This window comes from Eretmochelys imbricata, chromosome 3 (genome assembly GCF_965152235.1).
Source record: "Eretmochelys imbricata isolate rEreImb1 chromosome 3, rEreImb1.hap1, whole genome shotgun sequence".
NCBI lineage: Eukaryota > Metazoa > Chordata > Testudines > Cheloniidae > Eretmochelys > Eretmochelys imbricata.
The window spans coordinates 93071794-93084206 of record NC_135574.1 but is presented as its reverse complement, the minus strand read 5'-3'; the positions used below and the strand labels follow the sequence as shown (position 1 = coordinate 93084206).

Here is a 12413-nt window from a genome sequence, read left to right as displayed (position 1 = left end):
CCCATGTATATGCCAGATAATTCTTACAACCTGGTTAGCCATCCCTTCTTTGCAGATTCTCTTGATTTCCCTCCCTTCCCATAGACTTTAAAATGGCATTGGAAGGAACCCTTTAGGACTGGAGGCCTTTCTAATGAGCCTTTGTGGTGCAAATTTCAAATTTGTGTAAGATACAGTCGTTACGATTCATTAGAGCAGAGGTTCTCAAACTGTGGTCTGCAAGCTCCATTCAGGTGGTCCGCGGATAGTTCCCTCTAAGTTGTGCACCTGGGCGGCCGCACGCAAAAGAATGAAGGGCCACTCACCTAATTAGTGGAGCCGCTCAGGCTCCACTACATTACACATTACACATTACACATCCACATTACAACGGTAATGGTGGGGGCTGTATTCTGCTGTTGGCTTGCACATTATTCCTATTGAAGGACATCTGAGTGCAGAGTACAGATTAGTGACAAAACTGGGAATGCAGGTCCCTATATTGTTTGTTATAAATTTTAGTATTGTTATTTGAATAGTTGTAGGAGAGCCATAAAATTTAAAAGCTTTTTGGTTTATTTTTAAAATGTATATATCTGTAGTTTTTAAGTTTGCATGCACAATTACTTGGGATCTGTATAGTGTTTTTTATTTATTTTAAAACCTTTTTAGTTCACTGAGTAAATTGAGTGAAATGTAAATGCAATGGCATGCCTTATTCCATTATAATTTAATTAGTGATTTTTATGTTTAGTATTAACATAACCTTGACTTCGAAGGTACAGAGAAATGATGCATTCCTTGAAGAATGTCATGATGGTGGTGGTGGAATCTCTGATTAACAAATTTGAAGAAGATCAGATGCGTAATAAGGAGATGCATAGGAAAACCAAGAAAGAGCAACATAGTGCTTACTATACAGACAACTGCTCTGATAGTGACTCATCATTCAATCGGGTATGATATTACGATCTGGACCTGTATTGTGAAATAAGTAAGAAACTTATACTTGTAGTAGAAAGAGAGCCTGAGACATGAGCCTTTGTATCAGAGGCCTGGTATGAGGCAGGACCTGCTCACAGAATCTGGCAAGAACAGGGCTAATATTGCAGAAATACATATTCTAAAGAAGTGCTAGTCACAGAGTACTCACTCAAACACATCCTGATATTAAGTGGTACCAGTACCAGAACATCAAAATATCAAGAATGGTACAGAAACATTCCCCAAGGATAACAGGAACACACTGACCCCTCTTAAAAGATATGGTCAGGATGACAGTACAGAATTTAAATGTTTTAATCAAACCAACATGTACAAAGTGATGGATGATAACTAGCCACGTCAGGGGGCAGTAACAAACTATGTCAGAGGGGCAGTATTAGTTTGCTTGTATTGGGGTATGAATATATATCTCAGAGCGAGTATCATCGTCTAACCTAGGGAGGAACGGAAAGTCCCACGGTTCACTGAGCTGGTCCATTGTTATGGGTATACATCTATTAGTGATACGGTAGAGTCTGCGGGATACTAGTACCGTACTTCATTGATAATAAACATGTCTGGGTGCCTTCATCCCTTAAGGGATCTTGTGGTTATTGGGTGGTTCGCTCAAAGTCTGCCATGCCAGCTGTCTGTGCAGGGTTGGGGCAGCACTGCAAGGGAACACACACACAGCCAAATATCTATCAACATCTAACCACACTTGTGATCTTGATTAATTTGATGTTTATGGTTCTCCATTACAGTGGTGTCTAGTGATGGTTATAATTAAAGATGAGATGGCACTTTCACTGTAAACCCCAGTTTTCAATTGATTATACCTTTTATCAAAAAGTTACCCTTTTGTCTGAATATCTTCACATATGGTCTGAACCTTGAAGTGATTTTTTTAAAGATGATATCTGAAGAATCTTTTCAGTTGAGTAGTAGCAGAGTTGAATCATTTTTAAAAAATGAATGCAGAAGAATCTGGCTGCAGAATCTAAGCTAAGGGTAAATTCTTTCGCAGTTCTGTTGCCTTAGAGTAATGGAAAACATGGTTCCTTGCATTTACAATATCTGTGAGCATACAAGTGCGTGGACACATATAATCTGCAAAATATGTGCAAAGAATGTGAGAACAAGGTAAAGTTTACATAAACACAATATTCAGTTTAACTTTTTGCATTTTTACTGGAAGAACAGTAAAATACTACATATGTATTTCTTTTCCAACATGCAATACTATGCTATATTATTAACTGCATGCCACATTACCTAGCATTCTATAATAATTTTATAATACAGAGGCAGAATGAAGAAGACAGAATCTTGTTACTGGAACTTCAAGTTTGCATTTTCTGAAATTTGGCCATTTAAAATCTCAACTTTAATGTTTCATTAAGATAAATGCTAACATCCTAATTGTTCAAAAATAAATTTTATATCCATAAAGTCTGATGATTAGTCATTAATGGTGCATTTTAATAGGATTTACTAAGTGAACGTTTTACATTGTGTGTTACAGAGTTATACATTCATGAATCAAGAACAATTACAGCTACTTGTGGAAAGGCTTGACCCTGCTCAGCCTAAGGAGGTAAGTCAAAAGAATATCTAGAATATCACTCATAAAAATGAAAACTTATGGTATATTTGAGAATATGGCACCTGTAGATAAACATGGGTGAAATCCTGGCTCCACTGAAATGAATGACAAAACTGTAAATGACTTCAGTGGGTCCATGATTTCATCCTATGGACTTCAGCTTTATAGTTACAATAATACAAATAATAATAACGATAGTTACAGTTGCAGCCATCATTCCATTTCTGGTGTTGTGGAAAACGATGGAATGATGGCTGCAACTGTAACTATCGTTCAAACAGTCTGAGGTCCTTTTATTTTGAATACAAGCATGCAGGGAGAAGGAGACACAGATGGTCACACACAGGTGCCACCCCGGTCTCCTTTTGTCCTGCCCTTATAATACCAGTCTCCTTTTGTCCTGCCCCTATAATACCAGTTTTTTACATTTCAGTAAATGATGCATTTCCTTAATTTTTTTATCACTCAAGCATTGTTAATAAAGCTTATAAGGAGCCAAGGTAAACAGTTTTATAATTAGCATTGTGCTGATGCACTTTGTTATTATCAAGATCTGTGGTATGCTTGTGGCAGCGTTTTGTCTAGGGGCTTTTGCAGGTTTGGGGGGGTTGTACATAATAGACAGCTAGGGACTTGAGCGAGGGTGAAAGGTTGGCCTAGTTTGTTATCTGGGTCAAAATACCATGGCCCAGCATATGCTCTTAGCTTAAGCTAAGTCTTACAGGATGCAGGCCTGTAGGTCACTTGCGTTACTGCTCTTGCCTATGCTGCATATAGTGCATAGGTCTTGTCACAAAGTGGGATAGGGTCAGGTCAACAATACTTTCCCCCACGCAGGGGTCGGCAATCTTTGGCATGCTGCCCATCAGGGTAATCTGCTGGCGGGCTGCGAGACATTTTGTTTACATTGACCGTCTGCAGGCGTGGCCCCCCACAGCTCCCAGTGGCCGCAGTTCGCTGTTTCTGGCCAATGGGAGCTGCGGGAAGCAGCGGCCAGCATGTCCCTGAAAGGTGTCTGGCAGTAAATTGCTTCATTTTTGTTGTTGTTTATTTTTTGCAATGCTATTACTCCAGGTTGTGGCATTTGATTAATAAAGTAAAGCAATGTAATGATCTCGTATAAATCTTGTATTTGATAAAATATATAATTGCCATAGGAGAGCAAAATAGTAATAGGAATCCACATAATCCTTAGATTAATTTAATTATGTTTTTTAAAAAAATATATGCTTTTGTGTTGTCCTCACTGTTTTGTCCAAATTATCTTAACAGTCTACTAGTAGAAGAGGTATGAGTTTGTTTTTTGTTTTTGTTTTTTTGAATTCTTGCTTTTTGTGTCCTATCACTATGGACCGTTTCCCCTCAAAAATCACATTTTTAAGTATTTCATTGTAATGGTGCTGTTAACAGCATTGTTTTGTTTATATTTCTTGATTATTTCAGGTGCGCCATGACGCAATGCAGACATTATGTTCTGTGCCTCCCTCTGATGTACTTAACTGTGAGAGTTGGTCTAATTTGCGTAAACATCTGACAATTTCTCTCTCGGATCCTGATTCCAGCGTAAGCAAATGGTTTATATGTAGCAATCAGATGTTTATCCATACTAAACAGTTCACAGGAATAAACATGTACATTTGTGACATGGTAGTCCAGTGTTCTGGCAGGAGGTAACTAATTTGTATATTTATCAGTTAAATTGTTCTTGAGGTAAAACAGCTTACCAGGTTTCTCCAGCACTTGATTTAAAGGTGACTGGCACAGGATTCTGTAATAACTGGACTTGTTCCCTGTATTGATTTTTTTTATAATGTATGAAGAAGCCTAAATATTGTTTTTGGTTTTTATAGATTTTTTTCGGATTATTTTGCCCTTAGAAATATCTGTGTTTTGCTAGAGGTCTCAGAGGATGTGTTTTTATGTGTTCTCAGACTTTAATGGAAGGGGTGCGGGTGTTTGTATTGAATCTTTAACAAAGACCTCCTTTCTCCAATCTTATTTCATTAGTCATTGAGGTTAAACAGATCATTTTTTAAAAGTAAAAAGTAACACTTTTTAATTACTATGTCTGTCTAGTGTAGTGCACACTGCTTTATTCAGTAAGTTCACTCCAGTATAGCCTGGAGGAGTGCCACAACTCTTAGAAGAGCTATTAATGGGAGAAATTTTCAAAGGCATAAATTTGAGCAACATGCCCATCATCCATTGGCTTTTTGTGGGAATTTGGTGCCTAATTTCTTTAGGTCCTTGTGAAAATGTCAGCCTACATTAGTTTTAGGCAGTCAAATTAATTTCTGTGAAAACTAATCTACATGTTATAATATCAATCAGTTGGAGAACGTACCATGCTTCCCATTCCGGTAGAATGTGGTACAAACTGGGTCCAATTCTGATTATCTGAACCTGAAGATCATTGTTTAAGAGGCCATGACTTGGACTAGAGTGTGAAGAGATAAAGAACCTTAAAAAGTGAGACAGATTGGCAGAGATTACTGCAATTCACATCAGACCCGACAAATTATTCAGCATAGAGTTTACATATGTTTGTTGGAACCTCACAGGTATATAGTGCAGTATTTGCATTCAGTTGCCATTTTTCCGACAAGCTTTATGCAGCCAGTTCAATTCACATTTAAATCAGTTGGTATATGACTGATATCCAAATATTGCTTTGTGTAGACTCATTTTGACGGGACTAATTTTAAAATGAATATACTAAGGATTTTTTTCTATTCAGAAGAGAACTTTATTATTTCTGTATTATAGTGCTGACTGTGGTATATTAAATTTGCACTTTAAAAGTTAAGTGCATGGAATGTTATTTAAGTTGTATCTTCTGCTTTGTTCTCTGCAATAGCATAAACATAAAATATATTTATCATTTTGTTAACAAGATTGCCGAACTACTATATAAAATGTGATGGTAATCTCTCACAGTAAAGCGGTGTATTTTCTTATTGTCACAAAAGATATAATACATCATGAAGATACAGTGTTGCATATGCACTGTTCAGAAAAAAAGTATGATGCTTTCTTTATTGCTTTTGGCATGATCTCTGGGGCATATCTCCTGTGGAAAAAGCAATGCAAATGAAGTGATGTGGGTTTTTTTCAGTCTGGAGGTGCCCTTCATATCTGCCAAAACTAAAATAGTTAAAGCTGCGTCAACTGCTGTCATTTATCTCTCTCCTTATTCCTAAGTAGTGCTTTCATTGGTTTAAAAGCAGTGGATAATCTTCATATATTAGTGTTACTGTGTAAGTTACTTGCATTTTGTATGACATTAAAACAATTAAAATATACTAATATAGGCCCTGATCCTGTGCTTGCATAGATCAATGCAGTTTCATTAGGGAGCAGCAAATTGCAAGATCAGGGCACTGTTACTTTTAGATTGAAGGTTCTTGAGACCACAGACCTGTTTTGTACGCTTGTAATGCACCAGGTGCATCTTTAGTACTATTTAAGTAATATATAATATTGAGCATAACACACAATAAATTTTAATTGTACCATATTTTGCTCCATGCTAATAAGGTTATTTGAGCATGGGTTACTAATTTTATTTCTTTTTCCTCTTAGGACAAAATTTTGAGATTCTATGCAAAGACTTTTTCATCTTCTCCACTAACTAGGACAAGGGAAGTCTATACAAGTCTAGGTATGTGCATTTAATCTTGTTTTAAGAGTTTTTCATGTTTCATATGCTTTTCAGAAATCACCTTAAAAAAAAAAATCACATCTTAATGAGGTCTGTATTACTAGTAATACTGTTTTTTTTTCCTTCTCTTTTCAGCGAAACACTTAGAATTGTACTTTCTTTCTGGAGAAAACTGTGTTCCTACTATTTCAGATGGTATAGACATAACTAACGCAGAAATAATTCGTTTACTTAAAAAGGTATGCTAGTTTTCTATCCCTTTTATTTTTTTTAATTATTGAAATATTATTAACTCTTTTTTTAAAAAAATTATAACCTTTATGTTCACAGGTGCGTCTTCTAAATGAGTACCAAAGAGAGGTTCCCTCTTTCTGGATTCGTCATCCAGAAAAGTATGTCACCTTGAATCAGTATTTCTAAGATAAATATTTTTTACATTAGTGTTAAAGGCATAGAATTTTATCAGAAGATTAGTAATGTATATCTAAATGTCTGGATTGTGGGGGCAATGGAGAGGGACTGAGAGCTAGTTGAGCATGCGATGGGGAATGGCCAGTGGATCTGTCTGGCATGGATCCACTGGATCACAAAACTACTTAGAGGCTCACTGTGGACAGTGGTCTACTACTCCTTCCCTTCATTACTATTTTATTTTATCGGATGCTTTACAAATCAAGAGGCAAGGCCCCTATCCTGAGAATTTTAAAACCTAAACCAGTGGTTCCCAAACTTGTTCCGCCGCTTGTGCAGGGAAAGCCCCTGGTGGGCTGGGCCGGTTTGTTTACCTGCCATGTCCGTAGGTTTGGCTGATCACGGCTCCCAGTGGCCGCGGTTCGCTACTGGAAGCGGCGCAGGCCGAGGGGTGTACTGGCCGCCGCTTCCACGAGGAATGGTGGGTGGAGGGTGACAAAAGAAGTGGTGGAACTAGTAGTGATATTCAGTGTATCTCTTATTGTTCCTTGTTTTCTTTCTCTTGTGCACATACAAAGGGTCTATATAAGGAAAGCAGTTTTTGGATGGGAATGAGGAAAAAGGAGTTAAAAGGCTGTGTTGAAGAAATTAGTTTAAAGGAGAGATGCTATCCATAGGTTGTAGTAATGGGTGCAGTCCAGCTGTGTAGACACTTGAGGAAATGAATTCACTCTACAGTCTCTGCATAATTTCAGTAACCCTTTCAGTCAGGCCTTGCTTGACGGATTATCTGCATTGTCAGTTGTTTCACTGCATAGTTATGGGCTTGATTCAGGAACCACTTGGTGAAATGCTATAGCCCATGTTATGGAGAGGGTCAGACTTGATTATCATTGTGGTTCCTTTTGGCCCTACCATTTGTGACTCTCTGAATAAACATGTAGGATGATTACTGTATGTACAAAACATCATTTTTGTGCTCTACTATGCCTTTTTTTTGGCACCATATTCTTTTTCTCTTTAATTTAGTATACTACTCATATAAAGATATTGGTTTCTTCCAATTAATTAGTCACAGTCTTAGAGAAAGTCCCTTTCCATTTCCCATATGCCAGTTCAGGGCTACTACTTCATTAGCCCTTTCAACTACCATCAGCTATGCAGGTGTCTTTGTGTAAATATATTTTTCGATATATACTCTTTCCATTCCCGCTGTTACCCGGGGTTCTTTTAACCCAAAGCTCTTGGTAACTTTTACTCTGTGCGAGGTGGTGTCAGGAAATAAATCAGGGGAGACACGGCCGTCCAACTGATAGATGGCTGGCACAAACAGGACAACACAAGAGTGCTTTCACTTAAAGCTAAACTTCACTTAGTTTCAAGCACTTATACACATGTTCGCAACAGGTTAGTAAAACACCCCCAACCCTTGATAATTACCAAAGCTGAGTGTGGCTCTCGAGTGGCACAGCGGCACCTGTCTGCTGGTGGGGAACACAAGATACATCCAGAGAGAGAGTCCAGTCCTGAAGAGTCCCACCACCTCATACTTTCCCCCCTTTATTTATACATTAGTAATAAAATGACATGTCCCCTAAAGAAAACTTGTCAAGCAAGCAGTTTCAATGGTCAAGCAAGAGGCTTTCTTCTGATTATTGATTAACCAGGTGTGGGTTTTTCCAGAGTTTGCAGCCTTGAGACCCCAATAGACATTCCTGGGGCGCATCCTGCTCTTCTAAAATGTATGTATCAGCAACTTCAACACAATTTTTATCAGGAAGGACGCAGGGTCAAGCTGCCCTTTCTTTGGCACCCAGCCCCCCTCCCCCCTTCTGCCTTGGTTAAACTGAGACTGCTGAATTGCCAAAGTCTCCGCGTACACCGCCACCCTTATTTTGAAATCATAAAGAACCATTTGACACTAATAACCCTATCTTTCTTGTCTCCATAGCTAGTTCAACTTCTGGTTTTCAGTCTTCTGTGCCTTTCAGCCTTTCCTCCTACGGTCTTTCAGCCTTCAGGCCCCCTACCTTTGGGGAAGTAGGCAAACACTTTTCCCTGTTAGTTCCACTGCAGCTTGGCATCAGCTGTATGACATCAATTCCCCATCAGTGCACTTAAAATAATCTACCTCCTCTCCAGACTCTCTGGAAACCTTATCCTCTCCTGGCATCTTCTAGCATATGCCAACAGATGTCAGGATGTCCAGTACTCAGGCAGTATGACTGTGTGATGCAGGAAGTGTTGGTGATTGAGTATGTAGCACTCTTAATTCCAAGTCATTGATGGTCCAGTGTCGCAGCATCTCAGAGGTGCTTTGCTATTGGAGTTGTTCTCTTTCAGATGAGAGAAAAGTGGCTAATCACTTTTAATTAAAAGATCAATGGCATTTTCCCCAACAGTCGGAGACTTTGGCCCCCAGGGTTCTGGCCAAATCCAAATCTAAATACCGGTCATTACATTCTACCTACTTAAATTCTTTTTCCTAAAAATTTAGGTAGTAGTTTTTATGCACAGTTAAACATTTACCTTCTTTTGTCTTGGAGGAGACTGCATTTCCATAGGGGTAAACAATTAATAATAATAATTACTAGCCAACTTTTATATACTGTTATGGATTCCTTTGGGAAGATGCTATATAAAAATATGCATGTTGTTATCCATTTTATTCATAGTAACGCAGTAAGGGCTAAAAATGAATGTTAAAAGATCAAATTAAATGTAATTCAGGTTCCATTTATAGTGTATGTATATTTCCAATTTAAAAAGTTTCCCAGTATTATAAGCAAAATTATTTTTGACTGGTACCAGTATAAAAGTTAATTTGATTTAACACTTGACCATTTTTTTTTCTAATAATCTCTTGAGGTATATGGAAGAAATAGTTGAGAGTACCTTATTGCTGTTGTCAGTAAAACGTGAGCAAAGACACCTTGTCTCTCCAAAACTTTTGGATCCAGTCTACTTCTTGGCTCTGCTTGATATCAAAGCTGTATGGTTTAAAAAATGGATGGTAAGGAAAAATGGAAGGATCTGCTGATGGATTTTATGGATTTCAAAATGTTTAACTCATAAAGATTGGAAACAGTGATTCTAGGTTGTATCCAGTTCTATAGACCAGTGATTCTCAAAGCCAGTCCGCTACTTGTTCAAGGAAAGCCCCTGGCGCGCCGGACTGGTTTGTTTACCTGCCTCATCCGCAGGTTTGGCAGATCGCGGCTCCCACTGGCTGCGGTTCACCGCTCCCACTGGCTGTGGTTTGCCGCTCCAGGCCAATGGGGGCTGCGGGAAGGGCGGCCAGCACGTTCCTTGGCCCGCACTGCTTCCTGCAGCCCCCATTGGCCTGGAGCGGCAAACCGCAGCCAGTGGGAGCTGCGATCGGCCGAACCTGCAGACACGGCAGGTAAACAAACCGGTCCGGTGCGCCAGGGGCTTTCCCTGAACAAGCGGCGGACCGGCTTTGAGAACCACTGGTATAGACTATAACATATGGTATATATACCTGCTAAAGGGCTTTGGGGGCAGAAAGTAATTGTTGCAGAAGTAGTTAAAATGCATCTTTTGTGACAGTTTTTAAGTGAAGGTGATTATAGTGTAATTAAGGGTTAAAATTTAAACATCATAAAATGATGAGAAACATATATAAAAAGTTGTGTGTGGCAATAGTCCTGGGCCAGGTTAGAGAGAAGGGTACAGGTGGAAGGTTAGAGAATAGCTTCGTTGGGAAGGTGTGGTGTAGGTTCCTTTTGAGGTTAGAATTAGCAGTTCTCCAAGGGAGCACAAAAGGGTCAATTTGCATTCTGCCCCTCACAACTATGCCATTCAGGATTTGCATAGCTCTGTATGAAGCCATATCCTGTCATCTAAGCATAGTTACTGGTTTTCTAGTTTGGCACATGCGTAACTGCACATTGTGTTTATTTTCATTCTGGCCTATCTCTAAAACTACTGTAGTTTTATTGTAATCCTCTCTTTTTTATTGCTACCCTAATCTAATGCCAATAGAAAAACATACCTGTATGCAACAGTGATTAACATGAGTTAGAACTTAATTCTGTGCAGTAATTATTGGAATAGAATTGGAGAACTTTGATTTTTGTGTTGCAAAGTAAAAATTAAATCAAATGATTGATGTTCACACTATTTCTATTGTACAATTTTAGCATGCAAATTATAGCAGAACAGTGGTGCTAAGGCTCCTTGAAAAGAAATATAAATCTCTGGTAAGTCTATATTTGTGGTTACCATATTCTGCTTGGAATTTATTTTCATTATGTTCCTTGTGGTTTGAGCAGTTATTTGTTCCTGTCTTCTATTGTGCCTGGTCTTTTTTCCTTTGGTAGACCATGTGATAGTTTTTTAAATTGGTCAAGTCTTTGGTTTAAAAAAAAATGTTTCAGAACCCAATAGTCTTTTGTCAGTGCTAAATGCAATATGGGGCACGTGAGCAGATTTGAATAAGGGGAAATTGAAAAGTTTTATATCAGCTATTTAATAAATGAGACTGTTGTTTAATACTATTTATACATGTTGTATTATAGATTTGTTGCATAAGACATACATATAGATGAGGATAAACACGTGGAAAATTGTCATAAAAACATACATCTTGAGTTTGGTTTTAAACTGTTTGATGAAAAGAGACTCCTCCTGTTAATGCAATATTAAGGTTATGAAATCAAGCATCATCAATCAAAAACTGTAAGGCTAAGGCAGAACATATCAAATATGTAAAGCACCAATACTGCAACTTGTTCCACCTGAGCAGACCCCTGTGTGGCAGTTGTGGGACCTGGGAAGTGTAAAGAGTTCAAACGACTATATGGTATACGAAATGTGGTAGCAGGCATGGACTTTTGGCACAATGTGATAAGTGGGTTTCCTGGGGAATCCTTGGAGTGTATAATGCAAATTCCACAGCCTGGGCTATGCAAAAGCCAAAAAAGATGGTTACTGACTAGTTACCTTGGCTCAAGCTCTATAAGAAACAGCTGAACTGTCCACTGGAGTGTGGTTCCTGGTCTAAAAACTGACATGAACTTGTAATCAAGGGGGCAAACCCAGCTGTGGGGTTTGAAAGAATGACACCTACCAGAACCTTGTGTTTGAATTAGGGGCGACTGCGGGTAAGCATTTATCATTCATGTGGGTTCTTTTTTGGTTTTATATGTTTTCTCTGTAGTGTTTTTGCTCGAATAAATGCAGTTTGCTTTGTGAAGGCCGGGTGGTAGCTGGAGTATACTGTTATAGCGCCTGGAGAAAGAGTTAACCGCAGGTGGTGGATCCTGGTCAGACCTACTGGGAAATTACAGCAAATTGCAAAGGGACTGCAAACCTAAACCCCCAGTCTCATGGGAGAGAGATGCAGGACACCCTAAAAGAGGTGACCGCTGGGAAGCCTAAACCCTTAAGTGGGTGCCCTTGAGGAAGACCAGGAGGAGAGTCAAAGGTGCAGTTGACTCTGAAACTGTGCCCCCTGCACTTGCACAAAGCTTTGCTGATTTCAGTGGGGCTCCATGCAGATGCTAGTGGGGGTCCACCCGTATGGAACATGTTGCAGGATTGAGGCTATATTTTATAAAATATGTTAATACAAGTGAAGAAATTTGATGTATTATATATATAATTTATAACATTATAATATATTAAATAAAATACAGAAAAAACATAAAAATACCTTTTATATCAGGTGCATCTAGGTTTATTAGTTGTGCACCAACATCATGCTTGGCTCTCTGAAAACATAGAGGAAAATGTGGTCCATGCCCCAAA

At 38.7% G+C, this 12413-nt stretch overlaps 1 protein-coding gene across 1 annotated transcript in view; it reads left to right on the top strand.

The window, feature by feature from the left end:
* The window catches only part of TBC1D32 (TBC1 domain family member 32), a 180305-nt gene that overhangs the window by 13163 nt on the left and 154729 nt on the right, over window positions 1–12413 (top strand). Inside the window, 8 exon segments of the mRNA XM_077812143.1 lie at window positions 759–936; window positions 2489–2560; window positions 4013–4132; window positions 6152–6230; window positions 6366–6469; window positions 6561–6622; window positions 9510–9654; window positions 10805–10864. Of these exon segments, the coding sequence (XP_077668269.1) occupies window positions 759–936; window positions 2489–2560; window positions 4013–4132; window positions 6152–6230; window positions 6366–6469; window positions 6561–6622; window positions 9510–9654; window positions 10805–10864 (820 nt within the window).